The sequence below is a fragment of the Condylostylus longicornis genome, unplaced genomic scaffold (assembly GCF_029603195.1).
Source record: "Condylostylus longicornis isolate FDR11 unplaced genomic scaffold, ASM2960319v2 ptg000135l, whole genome shotgun sequence".
Classification (NCBI taxonomy): domain Eukaryota; kingdom Metazoa; phylum Arthropoda; class Insecta; order Diptera; family Dolichopodidae; genus Condylostylus; species Condylostylus longicornis.
Window position 1 is genome coordinate 918,830 of NW_026578103.1, and position 23,260 is coordinate 942,089.

Genomic DNA, 23,260 nt, shown 5'->3' on the forward strand with positions numbered 1-23,260 from the left:
ATTGTATATTTCTCAAATCATATTTACATATTGGAAACCAATAGTTATTACGTAGGTAGCCAATTGGAAGACTTTAGGCATTTCATTTTCTTCACTTCTAGCAACAAAAATATGTTTAAGAGTTTAAAAATGTATATTCTTCTGTTTATAGAATTTCTACTCCTAAGATAGCAGTTTTACTCACAAAAAAGAATTTCAAAATAAATTTGTATAATTTCGCAGGTAAAATATATTTTACTGTAAACTTTATGTCATAACTAAATTTTTACGTATTTTTAAAAATTATAGCTCTTTATATATTAGGCATTGTAGATCATCAAAGCCGTTATTGAATGGTTACGAGCAAAATACTATGTCTAACCCAAAAGCAAAAGCAGAGTTTGTAAACGTATTAAGATTACCAGGTACTATTTCTTCTATCATGGAAAATTATAAATAAATTTATTTCGTTTAATTAACTCTTTCCACTAATCACAATCTCAAACCGTTTTCGCAAATAATCGTAGTATAATTTTTCACCTACATTACCACTGAAATAAACGTAAATTTTTTATCGGTTTTACATATTATTTTTTCTACTAAAGAAAAATTCTTTTTATCTTCTCTTTCCACTCAGTTATTACTCCACTGGATTCGTAAAATGTCATTTTTCGGCGATCTTCGGAGTTTCAGTGAACTTTTAACAATGTTATTGTAAATTATCTTGTTCTTCAAAAGTATACTATTTAATCTTTAAGATATCAAATCACGCCTACAAAAGTAACAGCTTGAACCAAAGACCAAAATTTACATCTTAGTTGTACCTGCCTGGCAAGGTAAATAAACGGAAACATAGGAAACTCTTGTGAAGTGGTCTATTTTAAGTTAATTTACATAATCTTCAATTTCTAAGCAAAACCGATTTAAAGATTTTCACCATCATTTTATGGAAATTCATATTATCAGTAATAGTCATCAACAATGAGTCAAAATAGTTTTAATTCCTATAGAAACTGACCTATGCTGAAAGTTCCTCGGTTTAACACATTTACATACCTAAAATTTAAAATACAATTTTAATGACTGTTGGTTCATTTGAAAATTATTTCCGGGGTGCACAAACAAACATACTGACATTTCATTGAAAAAAGTTTATTGAAGTTTCTTCAAAAAAGTACTTCCGTTGAAAAGTTGAAAATTTACAAAATATGCCATACAATAAGAAAAATCAATTTAATAAAATTTACTAAAACTGAATAAATTCGACATTGTATAAGGTAATTGTCAAGTATTAAATCTTACCCTACAAAATGTAAAAATAAATAAGTTAATTGTAAAAAAAATATTAAAACTAGAATAGAACGATACATTTATCTGACAAATTTAACAATATTCGTAAATATCTCCAAAAAAAATTATTTTAGAAATCCAAGTTGGCCAGCTAGTTTCGATAACACGGAGAACTTAAATATTAAATTTCTATCAAATAGTTTCGCAGATAGAGTACAAAAGGTAAGGCAGGCGTTCAGCTTAGTTTCCGACCCCTGGATATTTCCGAAAAATTTGTAAGTCCGTCGTTTAAATACTCCAAAAACTAACAAAAAATTGCTTGATTACTGTTCTTTATATGCAAATAAATGTGGAATCGCCTTCCAAAAAGGTGCTGTTCCTGAGCCCTGATTTTTCTTAAAAGTTGATCAATCAGTGACATAACCAAAATAGGCTCACATATAATATTTTTATTAAAACTAGTTCAGCCGATAATGAGACACACGCATGTACTCACAGATCGACATCTGTCGAATAATTGATCAAAAATAGTTGATTTACGCTTCCCTGCCTTATTGTATACACATTGCAGTCGGCAAAAAGGAAGTTGGAACAAACCAATGATTTGTTAAGTAACTCTTTTCCCTTAAATAAATGAACATAATCACATGTTGCAAAATAAAGAAAATAGGTACGCACGTAGGGAAACAAATTTATGAAAAAAAATCTGATTAAAAAAATCGAAAAATAAAATTCCTTTCGACATAAAAAATTCGCTGCACGTATAGTGCACGTGCATTAGTATAAAATCATACTTTTAATTAATGGTTTTATTTTCAAACAATGTTCAGTTTTTGTTGAATAATAAAAACCATTCAGGGTAATACAGTTTAAAACACTTTTACCCTAAATGTTGCGATTATTATGTGCACAGTTATGTACGATAGCGGCTTGGCAGTCGCATAACACTGAATAAGAAATAAAAAATCATGCAGGACGCTTTATAAAAATTTAAAACAAGGAATATTTGTAACAATAATTGTCTGCCATCCTTTTTCCGACCACATATGTATACAATAAGGCAGGTTATGTAACGGCACTAAATTTTGCATATCCAGTTTTCCGTGGGAACGCACTTTTCCATGGTAGTGAAGAGTAAATCAACAATTTTTAGAGAGGTGTTGGTCTGTCTCTGTGTCTGTCTGGCTGTGTGTGCACGCGTATATCTCAACTTCGGTTAAACCGATTTTGATGAAATTTTATATGTACATTTATGTCAACTATAGCACGGATTGATAAAATTTTGAGATCGCAACTGGACTTTTTAGCGAGCCTGTTTTACATTTTTGATCATTTTGAGGAAAATATTGAACAGATTTACTTGAAATTTCATATATGAGCTTCATTCGACCGTACGCGAAACCTCCTAACTTTTGGAAGAAATCAGGCATCAGCAACTGGACGTTTGCTACTGGCCAAATTTACATTTTTGCGTGTATAACGATTTAATTAAAATCTAATATTTAAATTCGAGATGTTAAAACAATGAATCTATAAATTTGTTGGAAAGATCAGGGCTCGGAAAAAGATTTGGGAGTCCATTTTACATTTTTTGCCTTACCTACGGAACGAATTGCTGGAATTTCTTGAAATTTAGTATTTGAGCTCTGGTTGTTACCAGAAGTTACTGACCAATTTTGGTAAAATTCGGACGGCACAAAATGAAACTCTGCTAAGAGCCAAATTTACATTTTTCTAAGTATGTTAACTAAAAGCTTTTTTGTGTCCTTAAAATTGTAAAGATGCATTTTTATAATCTTCTGGAATACTTTTACTAATCTAGACAATCTAGACATTGCGGTCGGTTATGTGCTGACTATATCAGATTTTTTTATTTCACTTACTTAAAGTTGAAATCAATTTACAATCATTTATTATATTTGAAAAATGCTATTTTCATTATTATTTAGAGAGCTAGTTTAGCTTGACTTTTCTTAGTGGACTTTATAAAATGCTGTTCTGCTGTGAAAACAACTTGTAAAGGCAAATAATAAAGATATTGAAACAGCAAACTGAGTGTTAGGAAAAATTCCGTTTCATAATCTAAGATCTACATTCCATTATTATTATAAATTTATTTTTAATTTCTAGATGAATAGTAAGAAAAAAGCACTTGCGTAAGCTAACTGCAATATTTCTTATTAGTAGAGTTTTGCTAACTCGACTAATAATGTTGCTAACTTATGAAAATATCTTGAAATTTTACGAGTTGGTGAGATATGAAGCCTCCCCACGATAAAATTCTCCTTTAAAACAATAAACTCATGTGAAACATGTAGAAAGATCGTTTATATGAATTTATCTTAAACTGGTTTGCGTTAAGGTAATGTGAATCAAAGGAAACTTTAATAAGTAAACTAAAAACAAAAAAATTATTTCTTTTCATCCTCCATTATTTGTTTACAATAACCGTATGACTTTCTTTAGTCAATTTTGAACCAATAATTTATTACATATATTATTTTTTGAACTGAATAAGTTGAGAAAGAAATTATCAAATATCATATTTTGCTTAATTTTGTGCTATGATATATCTATCTTGAACTCTCTTCATTATATAATGCTTTATATTGAATTACTTATCGTAGGCCGAATTATAAATTGAAAAGAGCAAACAATATAAAAAAAAACAACTTTTCCAGGAGTGTCTGGCATTGTTACAGTAAAAATTGTTCAAAAAATCTGACTTATTTAGTTCTTTAGTTTCTGGCTTATTAAATTCCTCTACATTTTATATATCAAACTGTACAATTACTTACTTTATTTCGCAAACTGTACAATTATTACTAAAAGAAAAAATAGAATGTAAATACGGTTCCTGCATTGTGATTACATAAAATTTGCCTTTCCTTTTTTTCATATGAAAAATTTGTGTGTAACTGATTTACTGCTCACTAAAAACAGAATGAAAAAATAAATAAAAATATTATTTATGATTTTTCATGTTTACAAAGTTATATTGTCATATTCAATTTCTTTCCCCTTTTGTGACCATTGAAATATAAACAACGGCATCGAAATATAATGAACATTAAAATTTACAAAAGTGTAGCAATACACCATGGGGTGCTGACAATTATTGTCATTACATTTTCATAACTTTTTTTTCTTTGTGTAATTTGTTACAACGTCACTTTGTAACTTCGGCATTTAATGCTGCATGAGTATTACAAAAAATTTTTAAGAAAAACCTCCCCCATATAATTTTATTGTTTTATACTGTTATTGAAACGCATTTTAATCAAAAATGACAGAAGCTTTTATCAAAAATGAGTATCAGTAAATAAGGTTTGATCAAACCAATGGTTTGTATTGTAGCACTTTTTCGTTCAATAAGTTAAAATACTGCTTTTAAAAGCATTCTGTGTATGCCAATAAACACTATTATATTTCTTATTGGCATGGGATTTACAGTTAGCTTTCTGCGTTTATAGAAATTTGAAAAAGCTTGCGGTTTCGCAAATATAAGTTGCCAAATATAAAAATTTCACAAATTTCGAGAGATGATAACTTGAAATGGGAAAAAATTTTCTTCTAAGGTAATGAACTATTTATTAGTGTCCAAAAGCTGTTAAAATTTCAGACTTTTACAACCTTTGGTCTAGAAGAAAAACGACATCAAAAATTTGGAAATAACGGATTTTAAATAACAGTCAATTTTAACGGCCTTTTTTTTTTTAAAGTTTAAGTATAGTATGCCCTTGTAGAATAAGCCATCCACTATATATCTGCGTTTGCAAAATTTGAAAAATGCTTATGGTTACACTGCAATAAATAATTAAAAAATGTCATTTTTAAGTGTTTTAGGGGGTATAAATTTTACAGGGGGAAGGCAGCTAAAAATTTTTTTCTACGGAAATAAGTTTAAAGTAAAGATCTAGAAGTTTTGTAAACAGACAGAGTGAAATTAATAAGCACTTTTTTCAAAAATTTTTTGGAAAAGTGCTAAAAACGAACTCTATTTGTAATTCATTCTCTAAATTTTTTCCTCTTATCCTGAGGAAACAGAAAGGTTGAAAATTTTGTTAGAAAGGTTTTTAAATGGTAATTACATTTATGCCTCATTGACATTTATTCATAGCACCTCAGAGCAATTTAAACACTGAAAACGTTAATAAATACAAATCATATGTATGTACATTATAAATTTACTACGAATAAATAAATCTTTGAAACTTTACTTTGATTTCGACTAAAGCAGAATAGAAGTAACACATATAAACTTGAAAATGCAATTTAATTTGCGAAACAAATATATAAAACAGATTCTTTGCTATTTGAGTATTCAAAATTATTAAATAGATAACTAAACTGTTAAGTTCCAAAAATTTAAACTTGGATTGATAAAATGTAAGAATTTGAAGTTAAATGTTAAGGTTCTATAATTTAACTCTAACAAATACATGATGTAATTTATTATTTGTCATGAAAATTAATTTGATATCTACTTTTACCTACTATAATAGAAATGTAGCAATTAACTGCGATCTAGGTAACCACTTATACAAAGTGCACTGAGAGGCATCTTTGCTTTTTCGCTTTTTTCTCTTCAAATCTAATTTCCTTCAGCGAAAAAAGCCCTATATTACATTTTACTCTTAATTTAAAAAGAAAAGGTATATCTTATTAATTAGTTAAATTTTATAAAGTAAATAAAATTGCGAATCCTTAATCTATTAAAGAAAACTGTCAAAAATTGTTTAAATTATGAGAAATAATTTTAAAACTTGTTTAATATTTTTGAATAATTTCGAAGTAAGTCCCATTTATTTCAAGTTTCATCGGAAATCTCTTATGAGTTATATTTATATAAAGCAAAATCACTCTGAAAATTTGAGGCCATCATAAATAATGAAATATTAAGCAGTTCAAACCAAAGGCTACAACGATACTGATACCAACAAAGCCGAAACACGCAAAATAAAATATTGGATGTACGTCCATGATATGTTGCACACATAGTACAAGTGTGCCACTTAAAGGTCACTAAAACCTTCGATCGTTGTTTAAACTAAAACTAATTATTAGACTAACCATTAATATAAATTTGTCCAAAAACTTTGTTTCTTTTTTTGTTTCACAGTTCAAAGGTTTTCGTTCATTTGAGTTACTAAGAAAATTTTGATCATCAGCTAAACGTGTCATCTCTTCGTTGGCGTGTTGGGAAAGACGAATTTCATGTATATCTTTAAAATTTAGTCATTTATTAGGTGAATCTCTGTAACGTGCTCAGAGGCGGACGTTTCTGACCCATTTGTAAATCATAAACAAGTTTTCATCATATTAGACACATTTTTTTATATGCAACATCTAAATTAAGAGAAATTTTAAGAAAAAATTAAGAAAAAATTTAAGAATAGTCGAAGAACGATATTACAAACTAAATAAAGTTGGATCAAACCAATAGTTGGTGATGTAACACTTTTCCCTTCAACAAGTGAAAATACTGCTTTTAAAAACAATCGATGTATACCTACTACAATATATAGAATTACTTCCATTCATAGAAAAATTCATCCATTATATTTCTGCGTTTGCAAAATTTGAAAAATGCTTAAAGTTTTACTGCAGTTAAGTAATATATAATATATTTTACTGCAGTTATAGTTTTACAGAAGTTAAGAAATGCCATTTTTAGGGTTGTAGCGAGGTATAACTTTTAGAGGGCGGGAGATAGGTGAAAATTTTCTTCTACGGAAATAAGTTTCTAGTAAAAATCTATGTACATATAAAATTTCAGCTTTTTTAACAAAAAATTTCGAAAAGTGCTAAAAGCAACATTCACTCATTTTCTTGCAATTCCAGTTAAGTTTAACAGATATAATGATAATTTATTTCTGACAACACAATTATTACCGAATGATCTGATAAAAGATCTGGGCTCGAAAACTGATCTGGGGACCAATTTTACATTTTTTACCATTTACGGAACGAATTGATGGATTAATATTTACAGAACGAATTGATGGAATTATTTGAAATTTAATATTTGAGCTCTAGTTGTTACCACAAGTTACTGACGAATTTTCGTATTATTCGGACGGTACAAAATGAAACTTTACTAAGAGGCAAAATTTTCTAGTAATGTTAACTAAAAGCTTATTTGTGTCCTTAAAATTGTGAAGATGATGCATTTGTATAATCTTTTGGAATACTTTTACTAATCTATGCAAGATACATTGCGGTCAGTTATGTGCTGATCACATCAGATTTTTTTTTTTATTTTTACATTTACAAAACTTATACAAAATTTGCAACTTCAACATCGTTTGACGTACGAAAAATTTTAAATATTTTGCTTCAAATAGAGTTGAATAATTATAAAATCAATGCGGTATTCGGCATTCGTCACATGGTATATAAACTTCAAAGTATTTGTCAAGTATATGTACATGAAAGTAGAGCACAACATACTCTACATAATAATAAAACATCTTGATTTAGACATTTTAATTTATTTTTTTATATCAGTGCAAAAACAATAATTTTCTCTAATATTTCTAAATTAGCCTAACAGTTAATATGTTGTTTTTCATTAAATTCAAGCTTGACAAAATATGTATCTATATATTATGTATATTTATTGTAAAACACTTCGAAACCCTGTAGTACAATTAAAAAACGAAACTAGGGCAACTAGAGTGCGGTATTGCTGAGTAAAATATTAGCTCTTATATCATTTCTTTTTTTTTCATTAAAAAACTTTATTCATTTTAATTCGTGAATTAAAATTACTATATGTTTTTAGTTTTGTTGTAGCAATTTGGTAATTATTATGACTTTAACCAACTCTAATATTGAATAAACAAATTAAATGTATGAGGAAATTTAAGAAGAAAACAAGTTAGCAAGAATTGATTTGTTATAAAAATTACAAGTGAAAAAAGTATCACTCTTTTTCGATATACATAAAACCTTTATTATATGACAATTTTAAAAAACTCGGACTTCTTCTCAATATTAAAATGTTATGCTGCATAGCTAGTTTTGTTAAAATATATTATCTTATTGAACTAAAGCAATCGCCTTCAATTTCATACTATCCCTTTTCGGTTGCAGTTTTTTTTCTTTTACTCTGGTAACTATATTAATATGAAAACAATCGTTAAGTACTTACTTGAACTGAATACCAATGAATTTAATTATTGTTTTTTTTTTCAGCAAAATCCATAAACGACAATATTATTTCATACGACTGTTCTATATGTTTTTCTTCTCTTCTTTATCTTTTTGAGTTTCCTTTTTCAAATTTATACGTAGATTTATGTTCAGTATATTATGTAGTTCAGAAATGGAAGTTCGTGTTGTCTGCAAAATTTTAACAAAATTGTTTTCAACATTATTTTTAAATTCTTGGTGTAAAATAATGGATAGTGATATTAAAATTTAAGGAAATCCCTTTCAATATCCCGTTTAAATACTTCAATTTTCTTCATAAAATGTCTGCTCTGCATAATGAAAAATAAAAATTAAAAAAAAAACGATAGGAATTATCTTGCCTTTTGTTCGAGGTATACGAGTATGATTCGCGTTCTTTTAACTCAAATGAATGTTCACGACGGATATCCACTTGAAATTAAATGAATATTTTTATTCTTTTTTTCATGTATTTTATAGAAAATTACATGAAACTTTCACTTCCTTTCCTTCCAACAAAAGAAAGGATAACAAGAAATAGAATAAAAACTGATGTCATTTCACATCAACAAAACTCTACTGTAGTACATCCTTGTCCTGTGTATATTGTAATGTGAATTATACATATCTACACAATATTTTGTGTAGAAAAATAGGTTCAAGAAAATTTAAAGTAAGTTAAATTTACATTATAATCGTGAGATTCATCGCCTAAATTTTTTAAAATAAATAACTACATAACCAAAATTTTGTTAGCATACTATTTGTGCACTAACTGCGAGTTTTGAATTTTTTTGAAATTTTGCTTTTTATTATAATTTTAGTTTTAGTTTTAAGTGGCTTATAAGTGGCTGGAATTCTTTGGCCATTTTTTCGTTTTTCATAAAAATTATTATAAAGTTTTTTATACTTAAATTTTGGCTATTGAATAGAAATTCTGATTCCTAGAAGTTTTTTAACAACAATAAAAATCAACAAGTTTTAAAAAATTTTGTATTGACTTTAAGGATTTCTAATTTTTATTTATCTGAATAAATAGATTTAAAGGGGTTTGAAAATTTTTAAAAAAGTTCACAATATCGGCAGACGTATTTTATTTATATTAATTCATTAAATTTTTATTTAAAATTTGTACTATTTAGTTAATACTTTCTTAGTTATGAAATTAATTAGCATTTTTTTCTAAGTTTCGGTTTAATTTTGAATTACTAGTTTTTATTGTTTTAGATATTCATTTAAGTTATTTATGACATCATTGAGGGTTAACTTAAATGTTAATTCAAATGTACAGATTATGTTTCTATAAAATGATAAGGATATTTGAATAGATGAAAATTATTTTTGATTTATATTTGAATTACATATGTATATTCACAACTACGTTTATACACAAGAAAAAAATTTCCTAATTTTAAAAAGAGATCTAATTTTTATTTAAATTAAATTTTTTAACATCAAATTCTTTCTCATTATATGAAAATAAAATAAATTCAAGCATAATAAAATATTTCGATTATATTAAATTTGTTTGTACATAAATACATATGTACATTATTTAAATAATATATAAGCCATAGTAATTTTCAAATTTGATTAAACTTAAGATATTTGAGTATTCCATTCGATATATTGCGATATATGTACATTTTCTACCAAATTGTACAATTTTGTCTTAGAATTACTTTATCTGGTTGGACTATTGCAAAAATAAAATAAATTAATTTATTTTTTGTTTTTTTTTTTTAATTTGAAAGATCACATCATTTGACATAGAAACGTGCCATTTGTAAAATTTCTGGTATTTTATGTTAAATAAATAGCATAAAAATACATCTTTCCCACTCGATACAGATTATGTTTTTGCACAGGGTGATGTGTGGTACAATTCACAATAATTCGGATAATTTTGAATAAAGCACAACAAATCAACCAGAGTGATTCTTGTCAAAAGCGAGATATATTAATTATATACGTTCTGTAGACTTACCTTGTGCCAATACACAGAAAGCTTTTTACAAAATTTACTACAATTTCAAACAATAAAATTCTTTAAAATTTTTAATTAAAAAATAATTTATTGTTGGTCCATTAAAATAAATAAATATTAATTATTTCAATGTATTACAATTGTCGTTTCTTTTGAACGCATAAAAGCGCCTTTGGGTTATACAAGTATGGAAATAACTCCTTCCTGGTTTAAAATAATTTTTTTAAACCACTTAATTGCAAATAAATTTTAAATCAAAAAAGTTTAACAGAATAATTTTAAATGGCGTCGTATTTCTTAGTGCGAAGTTTTATAGAGTAACTAAAAAGAGCTCATTCAATATATTATAAAGAGCTTTAATTTATATTTTAATTTTATCTCTTGACTTGCGTTTGATTAATACTCTAAACTTAATGAGCCAGTAAACTTCATATAGATATTTAAAATTTAAATTGGAGCTTAAAAATTATTTTTGGTTTCTTTATTTATGATGATAGTTTAATTGCAATAAATTTTTCACCAATTATTTTATCACAAAACATTCTGTACGACATACTTAGTAAAATAAAGAGCGAGACCAAATTTGTGTTATGTATGCTAAAAAATGCTTCTTTACGAAATTGTGTAAAACATGAATATGCTTAAATATAATTTTGTAAGTTTGTATGATCCAAAAACGTGAAGTAATTTTAAGCATTTAAAATTCCAATAGGAAATTCCATACTACATCATTTAGGCAAATGCTCAAAAAAGAAAAAAAAAACGTCATATTATAGAATAACCTAAATTTAGTTTCCTTTAATGAAAATTGTCACACAATTTACTCATAATTTTTTTGCTATTTCGTAAATTATACTTCAATATTTTAATAGGTACTATGTAAGTGAATTTAGATTAACGAAAAAGCTTAAGGAAAGTTTTTTACACAAATCTTATTGAAACGAATTCAAATTCATACATATATACATGTAGTGTAGAGGACAAAATTATTACACAAATCTCAGGTATCAATCTCACGTGATGGTTTAAGTCGCATACTCTTTTATTTCTGCACAAGTAAATTCTTATTACTAATAAATGTAAAGTAGTACTATATTAAAATAATTTTACTATAAGTTGTCAAAAATCTGCTTTTATCAAGTGCATTCCCTCATAATTGCTTTTATACCATTTTTCTAAATCAAAATCAGAATCTACATGAGCCAAAATCAGTTAATTCACAAATTGAAACAGCGACAATTTCTTCATTTCCACCCAAAGCAGAAAACTATTACAAAATGTTAAATATTCTTTCTCTATTCTAAATACTCTCTTCCAGACGAAGTCGAAATGTCACTATCCAAAAAATATTTTAATTTTGTACAAATAACTTGTTTAATATGTCTTGACATGAATACTACCCAAACGGTTACCTTTCAGCTTGTTTAATGTTTAATCAATTTGTTTCTTTATGAACCATTATTTTGCTCTTATTTTACCTGGTTTAATACACCTGATGTCCAGTATAAAAAAAACAAAAACAGTAAATCTTGATGTATACATGACGTGGTCTGAAGTATTTGGGTCTGTAAAAATAAATGATATCCTCAATTATTATTGTTCAGCTTTTATAAATTTACTACCATATCTACGTTAAGAAGCATTACACAAGCACAGAAAATTATGAATTCTTATAATTTAATCATAAAAAATTTTTAAATAATAAAAAATAAGTTATATTATACAAAGACTCACATAAGTTACCCGGTGTATAAAATTGTATGTTGTACAATAAGAATAAAAATTTTACTTGAATTCTTTTATTTAATTTCATGAAAAAGTAATCAAAATAATTTTAGTTTGAAACATTATCAAGCATTTATTTACAACAATTGTATGCCATTTAAGAAAATAAAATGGAAATCAAATTGAAACCTGTTCGATGACTCTATTAACTTAAGAATGAAATCAAAAAAGAAAAATTGTTATGGTAACTTTTTTGGATTCTGTTGAACTTTTCTGAAACTTACATCTTCTAATAACTGACGAATTCGTACAAAAAAGGGAGATTCTTTTATAAGAATATTTTTTTTTTTATTTATCGTATTTATTGATTTTATTTTAATTTTTATAGTAGTATTTTATTGAAATTTTATCTAAACTCATTCCAATCCATTTCAAAGTTGCCCCATTTCCCCTTCATCTTTCCCACATTATTACTATTGCCTATGATTGCTATTATAAATTGATTTAAAAAAAGATTTCCCTTCTATACGAGTAGCAATAAATTTGCGAAAAAAGGGAATGGAAATGTAAATGTTTCTTTTGTATTTTTGTTTGTCATATTTCAAAAAAATAATAAGAAGAATGGTTTGGCGCCCAAAATCTTTTACAATAAAAAAATTTTCTACTGTCTTCGGAATCATAGGACTTTTCTTATACGTGTGTATTTCTGTTGTAGTGAATAGTCGTTAGTGTTTAATATAGAATCTTCACAGGAATTTTTATTCCTTTATCCATATTTCTTTTATACATACATATGAATATTCTCCTGTTTTTGGCGAAACTCTTATTCAAAATTAAAGAATTCTATTTCAAAATTATAAAAATTTATTTTCTGGAATCCGTTGTTTTTTTCATACTAAAAATTAAAAAATTAAATCAAAAGCAATTAAGTTAATGAGAACGAAGTTCAAGTTCTATGTTTTGTAAAAAGCTATTTTAGAGATAGCTAATAAAAATTTATTTAACTATTATTACAAAATAAAAATTACAAATTCATACATACATATTCATGGAACATTCTTCGTTGAAAAAAATTCTTCATAGGAAATACTTGAATATCATAATGCAACAGCCAAAATTATAGTTTGTTCTCAAAATAAGTCTTTTCGAAGCAAACCAACAGATAGACGAACAAGGCTAGGTGAACTAAGAATATTTTTTGGCATCTTTTATATGATAGGTAGATATGAAAAGGTATGATAAATAACGGGAATAATTCTTTTCGTAAATAAATTTCGAAAAAACTGTTTATGAATTTTTGAAATCATAAATGTTTTTCAAACATTTCTAACTATAATACATGTTTCTTTGATTTTCCCACTAAGTATACCACGAGATATAATTAGAGTTTTCAATGAGCATAAAACTCGTAGCATTTCAAATAAATTTAGTGTAATAAATCTTTTTAAATAAAATATTTTTCTTGTAATATAATCATCAAAATCAACAAATTTTTTTATCCTATCTTTATTTTATTACTGAAAAAATACAAAATATTATTGGTCATAAATTTTATTAGAAAACTGATCCAGTAAAAACTCTATCAAGAAATCCCTTCTTATTTTTCTTTTCTATAAACATTTTTAAGGATATTTTTACAAAATTAAAGTACATTTACAGAATTTTCTGTATTTTATTTATTTATTTATTAAATTTTGTAATATAGTTCGAAAGCAGACAAGATTAAAAAAATTATGATATCGCCTTTCTTGAAAATCTTTAGGAAGTTTTCCTAATAAATACTGGAAAGAATACTTAAAAGAAAACAATTTTTTTTTATATATTTGCGATATAAATGAAAAGAATTGGCGGCGCCAAGCAAAATAAATCATTTATTCATCGCGTCAGTTCCGCTAAAATTGAACAGAGAAGCAAAAAAAAAATAAAATTGTCTCAGTTTACAAAACGGAAGATGTTTACCCATTTAATACGTACATATACAAAAATTATACTTCTAATAAAAATAAAATGGAACATCAAAAGAAGAATCTTCTACTATAGAAGACTTTTGAGTAATATTGATGTTATATTTGAAATGAGGAATATAGTTCGCATATAATTTTCGCATTCTATTTTATTTGTTAAGTTTAGAATAACGTAGGCTAGGTACTCGTATATTTAAATACATATTGAAAAGGGTATTTATTCCTTACTAATTTACACAATTTCTTTAAAACTTCAAAAATATGTACTTAAAAATCAAATTAATAATCGTTTAAAATGAATTTCTAATACACATACAATAACCTTTCAAAATTTGGTCAATTTTAAAATCTCGTATTCGTTAACTCACCGACATAAGACAACCTTGCCGACTGTACTGTGTTCTGTCACCATTATTTCTGCTAAAATTTTATGTTGCATGGCATACAATGAGAAAGGTTAATAATGACACCAAATTTCGCATGCCGAGTTTTCGGCGGAGTGCACTTTTCTATGATAGGAAAGCGTAAATTACCTATCTTAGGCGAAACGTCGTTCTGTAGGTGCGCTTTCGTATTTCAACTTCTAAACTGATTCTTAATTAAAATAATTTACACATATATGAGTTTATTTTGGTTGTGTCAAAGATTGATCAACTTTTTTGGTATAGAGAACTGCACCTGTACTACTTTTTACAGACTTAAATTTTTTTGTCATTTTTAAGAAATGGTTCAACAGAATAGCTTGAGGTTTTAATTATTAAAAACGTCATTTGACAATGCAAAAATTGACCTAATTTCAATTTAAATTCTTATTGGAAATTTTTAGTAATTGTAGTTTTGCAGATAGTTAAATATGACTAGCCTTACAAAATTAATTATTATGAACCTTAAGAAATATTTCAATCCTTCAATTGGGTATAATACAAATACAAAAAACATATTTTCTTATTATAAACAAGTCAAATAAGGACCTATTAAGGTCCTGAATAAATCTTCTTTTCCTTTAATACTTTTTTTATGAAATTTTTTTTGAGTAAGAACCTCTTCAACTTTATTAAATTCCTTTGAATGCAAAAGAAATAATCGAATTTTTTCACTTATTTTTCATTATTATTGGAAAATTGAAAAGTGTTTTAGATTCTGTCAAGCATTTAAATGCTTCAAGCACTTTGTTTTTTTTTCAGCCTTTCTAATAATTAAATTTGTATTTTCGGTGATAATTTAATTCATTTGAAGATGTTGTGGCATATGAAAACACCATTAAATTTTATTTAAATATACGTAAATAGGTATGTATTGTATTTAAAAATGTAAAAGAAAAAACTCTTTTAAAATTTAGTATTTGAACAAAAGAATTTTTGGTATTAAATTTATCAAAAGTCATCATCTGGTAAATCGAATGCCAAAACCGAATGGTGAATAAAGAAAAATTTAGGAAAAACTTTGTAATAAATTCAATTACACAACAGTGTCAAACCGGCTAATTGTATGTAGTAAATAATAATACTAGGAAAGATGTTGCAATAAAATTAGTCTCTTGGTTCATTCTTCTCGATCATCTAGCTTAATTGGAGAGAGCTATAAATAAAGTTGGGTCAAACCAATGGTTTGTATGGTAGCACTTTTCCATTCAACAAGTGAAAATTCTGCTTTTAAATACAGTCTATGTATACCTATCACATTAATAAAATTATTTTCATTCATATACAAAACTATTTCTAGGATTGCATATATTTAAGATGATGCATATATGCAGTCTTTGAAATAAAGCAAAAATAATATAAAGTGGGGTTAACATGATGCTCGATTTTAAGGGTTAATTGTGTGAGTAAAGAAAAATAATTATATTTTTTAATATCATGGAATTTACCGTTAGCTTTTTGCGTTTATAGAAATTTGAAAAAGCTTGCGGTTTCGGAAATATAAGGTGTCAAAAATTCAAATTTTACAAATTCCAAGAGGTGATAACTTGAGAAGGGGTGGAGATGGAAAAAAATTTTCTTCTAACTAAATGAACAATTTGTTAATGTCTAAAAGCCGCTAAAATTTCAAGCTTTTACAGGCTGGGGTCTAGAAGAAAACCGACATCAAAAATTTGAAAAAAAGGACTTTAGATAACGGTAAATTTGAACGGCCATTTTGTTTTTCTAAATTTTAACTATAGTATACCACGCTAGGGGAAGCAAGCCACAGCCTTTATGCGTTTGCAAAATTTCAAAAATGCTTATGGTTTCATTGCAACAAATAGTTAAAAAAGGCCATTTTTAGGGTTTTGGGGGGGTATAACTTCTAGAGGGGGCGAGATAGGTAAAAATTTTGTGCTACGGAAATAAGTTTTTAGTAAAAATCTATGTACGTATTGTAATTTAAGCTTTCTATCTTCAAGGGTGTAGAAGTTTTGTAAACAAAACAAGTGTCCACGGACAGACGGACAGAATTAAACTAATAAGCACTTTTTTCAAAAAAATTTTGGAAAAGTGCTAAAAATTTAAAATTTAGACGGAATATAGCCCGAAGTAAGTCATTCCCATAATATTTTTGAAAAGACTTTTCTTTCTGCTTCGAATAACAAAAATATCTCCATCAATACATGTCTGCTTATTTCAGATATTTTATATGTATTTTAGATTAAAAAATACTTTTTTTAAATATTTCATTCAATTCTTTTTATGTAATTACTATTCTGCACTAAAATTGATTTTTTTTGTGACATTTTGTTAACGTTAACTAATGTGGGTTATTTTTCTTAACATCCTTAAACTACATACTTTTCATTTCATCAATCCAAAATAAACTATAAGGAATCATCACTTAATCAAATTGATTTCTTTTATTGGTTTATATACATAATATATTTTACGTATATACATTATGAGAGTGAGCTTGTCAGGTTTTTACCATGATTTTTTTATCATCATTTATTTTCTTATTCTGTTATTGCTATTAAAGGGAACCACATCACCCTCTTAATTTCTAACATAATGTACGAATATTGTGAATATCAAAAGAATCTCAACAATTCAACAGGTTACCATATATTATTACATTTTACATACATATTATGTATGTACAGATTAATGTACATATATATACCTATAAATACATACGAGTTCACCTAAGTTAAAGTCGAAAAGATGGTTTAACATAACTACACAAAATCATCTAATAGTCACACTTGTTTGTTTTTTTTTCAAGTTCTTGTTGTTTCACGTAGTTCAACGTTTTATTAAAAATACCAAGTGCATATTGGGAGTAATATAATAAATGTAAATATAACAAGTCAATATCTTTAATATGAAAACCAAAAAAAAAAATAAAGGGGGTGATTAAAGAAGAATTTCATGTCACTATGAAATTCATACTACACACTTGGGAATATTTTCATGCCTTTTTGTGCTTTTAACCAATAAATTATCATTCATTTATTTTAATTTGATATAAAAAATAGGAAAAATCAAATACAAATTGTGCAGATATACATATGCACATAGATGGCAATTCCCAAAAAGAAAAAACATTTTTTTTGCAACGATGATGTCTATAAAAATAAAGTACATGTTAAAATATTGCAATAAATATTATTATCATTAATGTTTATAAGGTTAAAATTATATTAAATTAGATATAGGACAGTATACTATTTCAAATCGAATCGAATACTAATATAATGGTTATTAACACACATAATATGCGCATATTCCTGTAGACTAATGACTTTTTACGTTAACAATAATGTATTTATAAACCTTGAGGTGTGTTGCAATTGCTTATATATTATTATAGTTTTTGTTCACCTGCTGTCAAGTGTTTCCTGGAAATGCACTCAAATAGTCTCCTGACGAAATTCGAATATGGTCAAAAATATATCCTTAAAAAACTTTCGATCCTCTAACAAATAGCTTATGTTGTTGTTTACCTTTTTAAATCAATCTGTATACATACCTATAGAAGAAATTGTTATTTACGTACATATTTTCATAAGTAATAGTACATTGTTTTAAAAAAAAAATTTTCACATTTTTAAGGATACCAAGTACTACTTTAAAAACCATTAAAAATAATCACAAAATGAAATACGTAGTTGAACAAATCATTCCATAAACGATTAAATTTCATAACACACTGAATGCCGTTCCGCAAAACAAGGTATGACTCAGATATTTTATGTAAAAAATTTTGTAGACAATTTGCTGCTGAGAAACTTTTATTTAGATAATTTTTCAAAACACACAAAATATTATTATTTTTTTTTTATTACTTTGTTATGCTTATAAAATGGAAGTTAAAAATATCCATTTTCGCATAGAACGTAATATTGGTAAAAAAATCGCTAAAATAACGAGCAAAATCTTTAAAAAAATTAATGGCGACTTTCTGTCTGGTCACAAAGTCTGCCAGCGCTTAACAATTTAAAGGAGACAGATAAAACAAATTTCTCCTTTATAAAAAATGTGACAGAAAGTGGTTGAATTGGCACATACAATATAAAGTGCTTCGGGATAATAAGGCCTAAACGTCGAAAAACAGACAAAAACGAAATCAAATATTCCTCTTTATTAATAAAAAAAAATTTGATGTGGTAATGATGATAACCGGCCGTAATGTGTATTGTATAGTTAAGTGAAAGTGTTACAGAATATTTTAAAAAAGCCTGTTAAATACATCTTCCAATTTTTAGGGCATTAGCAAGCTTATAGTTAACATACCTAGAAAAATGTAAATTTGACTCTTAGTAGAGTTTCGCTTTGTGCTACCCAAATTCCCTGAAATACTCGCCAGTTAGTTTCGGTTAGAACCAGAATTCAAATAACAAATTTCAAGAAATTCCATCAATTCGTTCCGTAGATATGGTGAAAAATGTAAAATCGGCCCGCAGATCAGTTTTCAAGTCCTGATAATTCCAAAAAATTTATATGTTCATTGCTTTAATAAGAAGAACTTAAATATTAAATTTCAACGAAATTGGTTGATTATTTCTCTTTATAAACGCAAAAATGTATATTTGGCAAAAGTTAGGAGGTTTCGCGGACGGTCGAGCGAAGCTTATGTATGAAATTTCAAGCAAATCGGTTGAATAGTTTCTTTAAAATGGTGAAAAATGTGAAACAGGCCCGTTAAAAAGTGCAGTTCTCGAGGCCTGATATATCCCAAAAGTTGATCAATCCGTGCCATGGTCGAAATAAACTTACATATAAAATTTCATCAAAAACGGTTCAGTCGAACTTGAGAAACACGCGTGCACACACAGACAGACACACCGACAGGGTGACAAAAATAGCTTATTTACACTTCCCTACTATGGAGAAGTGCGTTCCCACCGAAAATTCGATATGCAAAATTTGTTGCCATTACATATCCTACCTATTGTTTACACAATGCAGTCGGTAATAATCAGATAATTACGCTTAGTTAGTAATTTATAGTTTAGACACTCGCTCATACATGATTTTCATGCATACATTAATTGAATATCGTATTTGCGCATTTAGTGTTGTTTTTAGAGTAAATGAGAACATAAGTATATTTTTTCTCAATTATCATATTTCATCCTAAAAAATTTAAAGTATTTCTTAAAATTAAACCCATTAAAAATTTTGCTAAGCTAATAACTTTTTATACGAAATCTAGAGTGTGCATTAATATTCTTTAATCACTTAGTTTAAAATTAAAATATCTAAGAATCCCCAGTTTTAAACATAAACGTTAAAATAGAGTTGACCGTGTCAACTCTGTGATAGCCGTACGAATTTGCTATCCTATATGCGAATAAATACGTCATAGCTGACTATGGGATATACTATAACTTTAAGTTACTATATTAATTTGTGCAAAATTTCAGTACTGGGTTTTCAATATTTTCTAAGATATGGCCAAACTAGTATTTAAATTTTATGGCACCTACCAGAAAGAGCCAAGCAATTTCAACAGATTTTATCGCACACATTGGCCGTACTAATATACTCCTTTATGTGAAATAATAATATCACAGCTTTTATAGTTTCCGAGGTATAGCCAAATACTTTTGAAGTTGTATAGCAGCTACCAGAAGGCACAATTTCTTCATAACTCTGTAGTTCAGTTAGACTAGAAAGCGGCAGGTCACTGGTTCGAGTCCAGTTCGAGGGGAAAAATTTTTTAATTTTTCTGACTTTAACTCGTTTCTTTGATTACGTCAACCATCTGCTCTGCAGTTTTATGAAGAAATTTCCACTAAGTTAAGATAACAATTTCATCTTTTATTATTGGCCCTACTAATATACTCGTTTGTGTGAATTTATACTATCACAGCTTTTATAGTATTTGAGATATAGCCAAATAACTTTTGAAGTTCTATGGCAGCTAACAAATAGAGCCAAACAATTTCAACGACTTTTATCACACACATTGGCCGCACTAATAATATCGCTTGCATGAAATTTCAATATCATAAAGATAAAGCCAAATAAATTTTGAATTTGTATGGCAGCTATCCGAACCAGTATGCCGATCATACCCAATTTAAATAGCGTTCTGGCATTTACTCTAACATAATAAATCATTTGTGAAAATTTTCTGAGCTTAACTCAATTGGTTTTTGAGTTATCGCTGCGGCGAACGTACAGACAAAGCTAAATCGACTCAGAATTCGACCCTGATCAAAAATATACACTTGAGTCTATATCTAAGACCATTATTTCTTAGCGCTACAAACGGTAAGGCAAATTTAGTATAGCCTTCGAACGTACGGGTATAAAAAGCAATAAATTATAAGGATAAAAGGTTAACAAAAAATTCTGAAACTTTTTTCAGCGGCAAAGGTCATTTTTAGTTTCATGGGCATATAAACAAAGTAATTGTGTTTGGTCCATAAGCAAAAGATTGCCGAAAAAATTATTCATTATTACCGAAAACATCATTTCTATGATAAGCTTTTTGTGAAAGAAATAATTAATCTTGTTCAATAAATGTTTTTACAATTATTGTATTTTACAGTGTAATACAAAAGAAAAAAACTTTATACAAAAACAAATTTGTGAATGCTCTTTAACCACACTTTTCATTTACTTTCAGTATGAAACCGCAGTTCGAGGCATTTGAAATATCAAAACCAGGTGGATATGAAGAGATGATTGGTAAAGATGGAACTGTTAATGAATATGGTGAGAGAGTTCCAGGTTCGCCAGATTCTTTTGAAGAAGTTGAACGCCCTCCATTACGTAAAATCGATAAATATTGTAAAGCTGAATGTCCATGTTTGCCAGCGAGATTTACTATAGCAGTAATGGCATGTATAGGATTTATGATTTCATTTGGCATGAGATGTAATATGTCGGCGGCTAAATTGAAATTGGAAAAGGGAAATGGGGTAAGTTTAATTTTTGTAATAAAATAATCCAATTAAATAACATGAATAATAATTGAATATTTACAGAAATTGTATATGCCAATTTTGTTTTTGTTGTGTATAGAAAATATTTTACTTTTCTGTTAACAAAAATTTAGGAACATAGAATTATTAATTTTTACTCAGATCTATTACATTAAGTTAAGAATTTGCTTTAAAAAGCAATTGGACATCTTATTAAAAAATAACTTATTAATACAATCTTACATGAAAAATTATATATGTATGTATGTAAGTATATCTGTTGAACAAAACATTCTTTATATACCTATATATTATTATATAGGTACATAAAGAATGTTTATATATACACCGATCATATTATCGATTTTATACTCGTAGTTTGCATTTATTTTAAAAGTTCTTTAAAAATTAATTATAAGTTCTTTACAATAACTTGCTTATTATAGGCCGCAATGCTTATAATAAGTGAAGTTATCACTTTCGCATGGCGTGTTTTTGCTTGAAGCGCCCTTCTGCATAGTGGCGTAAATAAACTATTTTTAACAAGATGTTAGAGTGCCAGTTATCGGGCTGATTATGGACATATTTTTCTCAATTTCGCATGAACCGATTTTGATGCAAATCATTTTCAAGAACATGTTCAACAGCTTTTCTTGACATTTTATGTATCTATAACCTTTGTCTGATGGTATACGAAAATACCTAATTTTTTAAAGTAAATAAAAGAGCATGGCTCATATAGAGAGAAATAATCAACCAATTTTCTTGAAATTTAATATTTAAATCCATAGAATGTGAAAACAATGAACTTCCAGCAGATAATGACAATCCACTTAGAGCCAAATTTAAATTTTTCTTGATATATTAATTGAAACCTTACAAGTGTCCTTAAAGTTTGAAAGCAATATTCAAATGTTATGTTTATAAATTTACAGAACACTTTTTCTAAACTATGCAATATACATTTCGGTTAGTTTTATGCTGACCACATTAGATTTTTCAAAATGTAAGTAACATTGTAGCTATGTTTTATTTCCAACTCGATCTATTTTAAACGAAATCTTTTATAAAAAATAAGGTGAGATTTCAAAAAAATAAGGTAAGATTTCAAAAAAAAGAAATGCTTAAGAATTTTTTTTAATTCTAATTTAATATTAAATTAATAATTTAGTATTTGAAAAATTTTCAATCGCGGAAACCCATACTATTCCACACAAACTTTGCTGAACTAAGAAAAAATATGGTGAATAAGCTTAGATATTAGAACAACCGGTTAAGGCGACTCTGATTTTATTTATTTTTTTTATTAATTTAAGGTATAAGTGGAGGTTTAGCTTTACTTCCTTTATACATAAAATAAAGTTGGATCAAACCAATGGTTTGTAATGTAGCACTTTTCCCTTCAATAAATAAAAATACTGCTTTTAAAAACAATCTGTGTATAGCTACTTTCTACAATTTACACTATTAACATTGCTTTCATTCATATACGAAACTATTTCAAGGATTGCATACATTTCGTGTGAACGATTCATGCAGTCTTTAAACAAAAATAAATTTAAAGAGGTATTATCATAATACTCGATTTTAAAGGTTAATGACGGGAGTTAAGAAAAATAATTATATTTTTTAATGACATGGAATTTACAATTACCTTTGTGCGTTTATAAAAATTTGAAAAAGCTTGTAGTTTTTGAAATACAAGGTGCCAAACCCAAATCTTACAAATTTGAGGAGAAGATAAGCACTTTTTGAACTAATTTTCTAAAAGCACTTTCTTAAAAAATTTTT

General features: G+C 27.1%; 1 protein-coding gene across 7 annotated transcripts in view; it reads left to right on the plus strand.

Annotated features, from left to right (window-relative positions):
- LOC129614996 (vesicular glutamate transporter 1) overlaps window positions 1-23,260 on the plus strand; it is a 45,290-nt gene that overhangs the window by 15,900 nt on the left and 6,130 nt on the right. For all 7 annotated transcript variants that reach the window (XM_055530020.1, XM_055530022.1, XM_055530019.1 and 4 more), the window contains one exon: window positions 21,172-21,466. In XM_055530020.1, coding sequence (XP_055385995.1) covers window positions 21,172-21,466 — 295 coding nt within the window. The remainder of the gene's footprint in view (window positions 1-21,171; window positions 21,467-23,260) is intronic.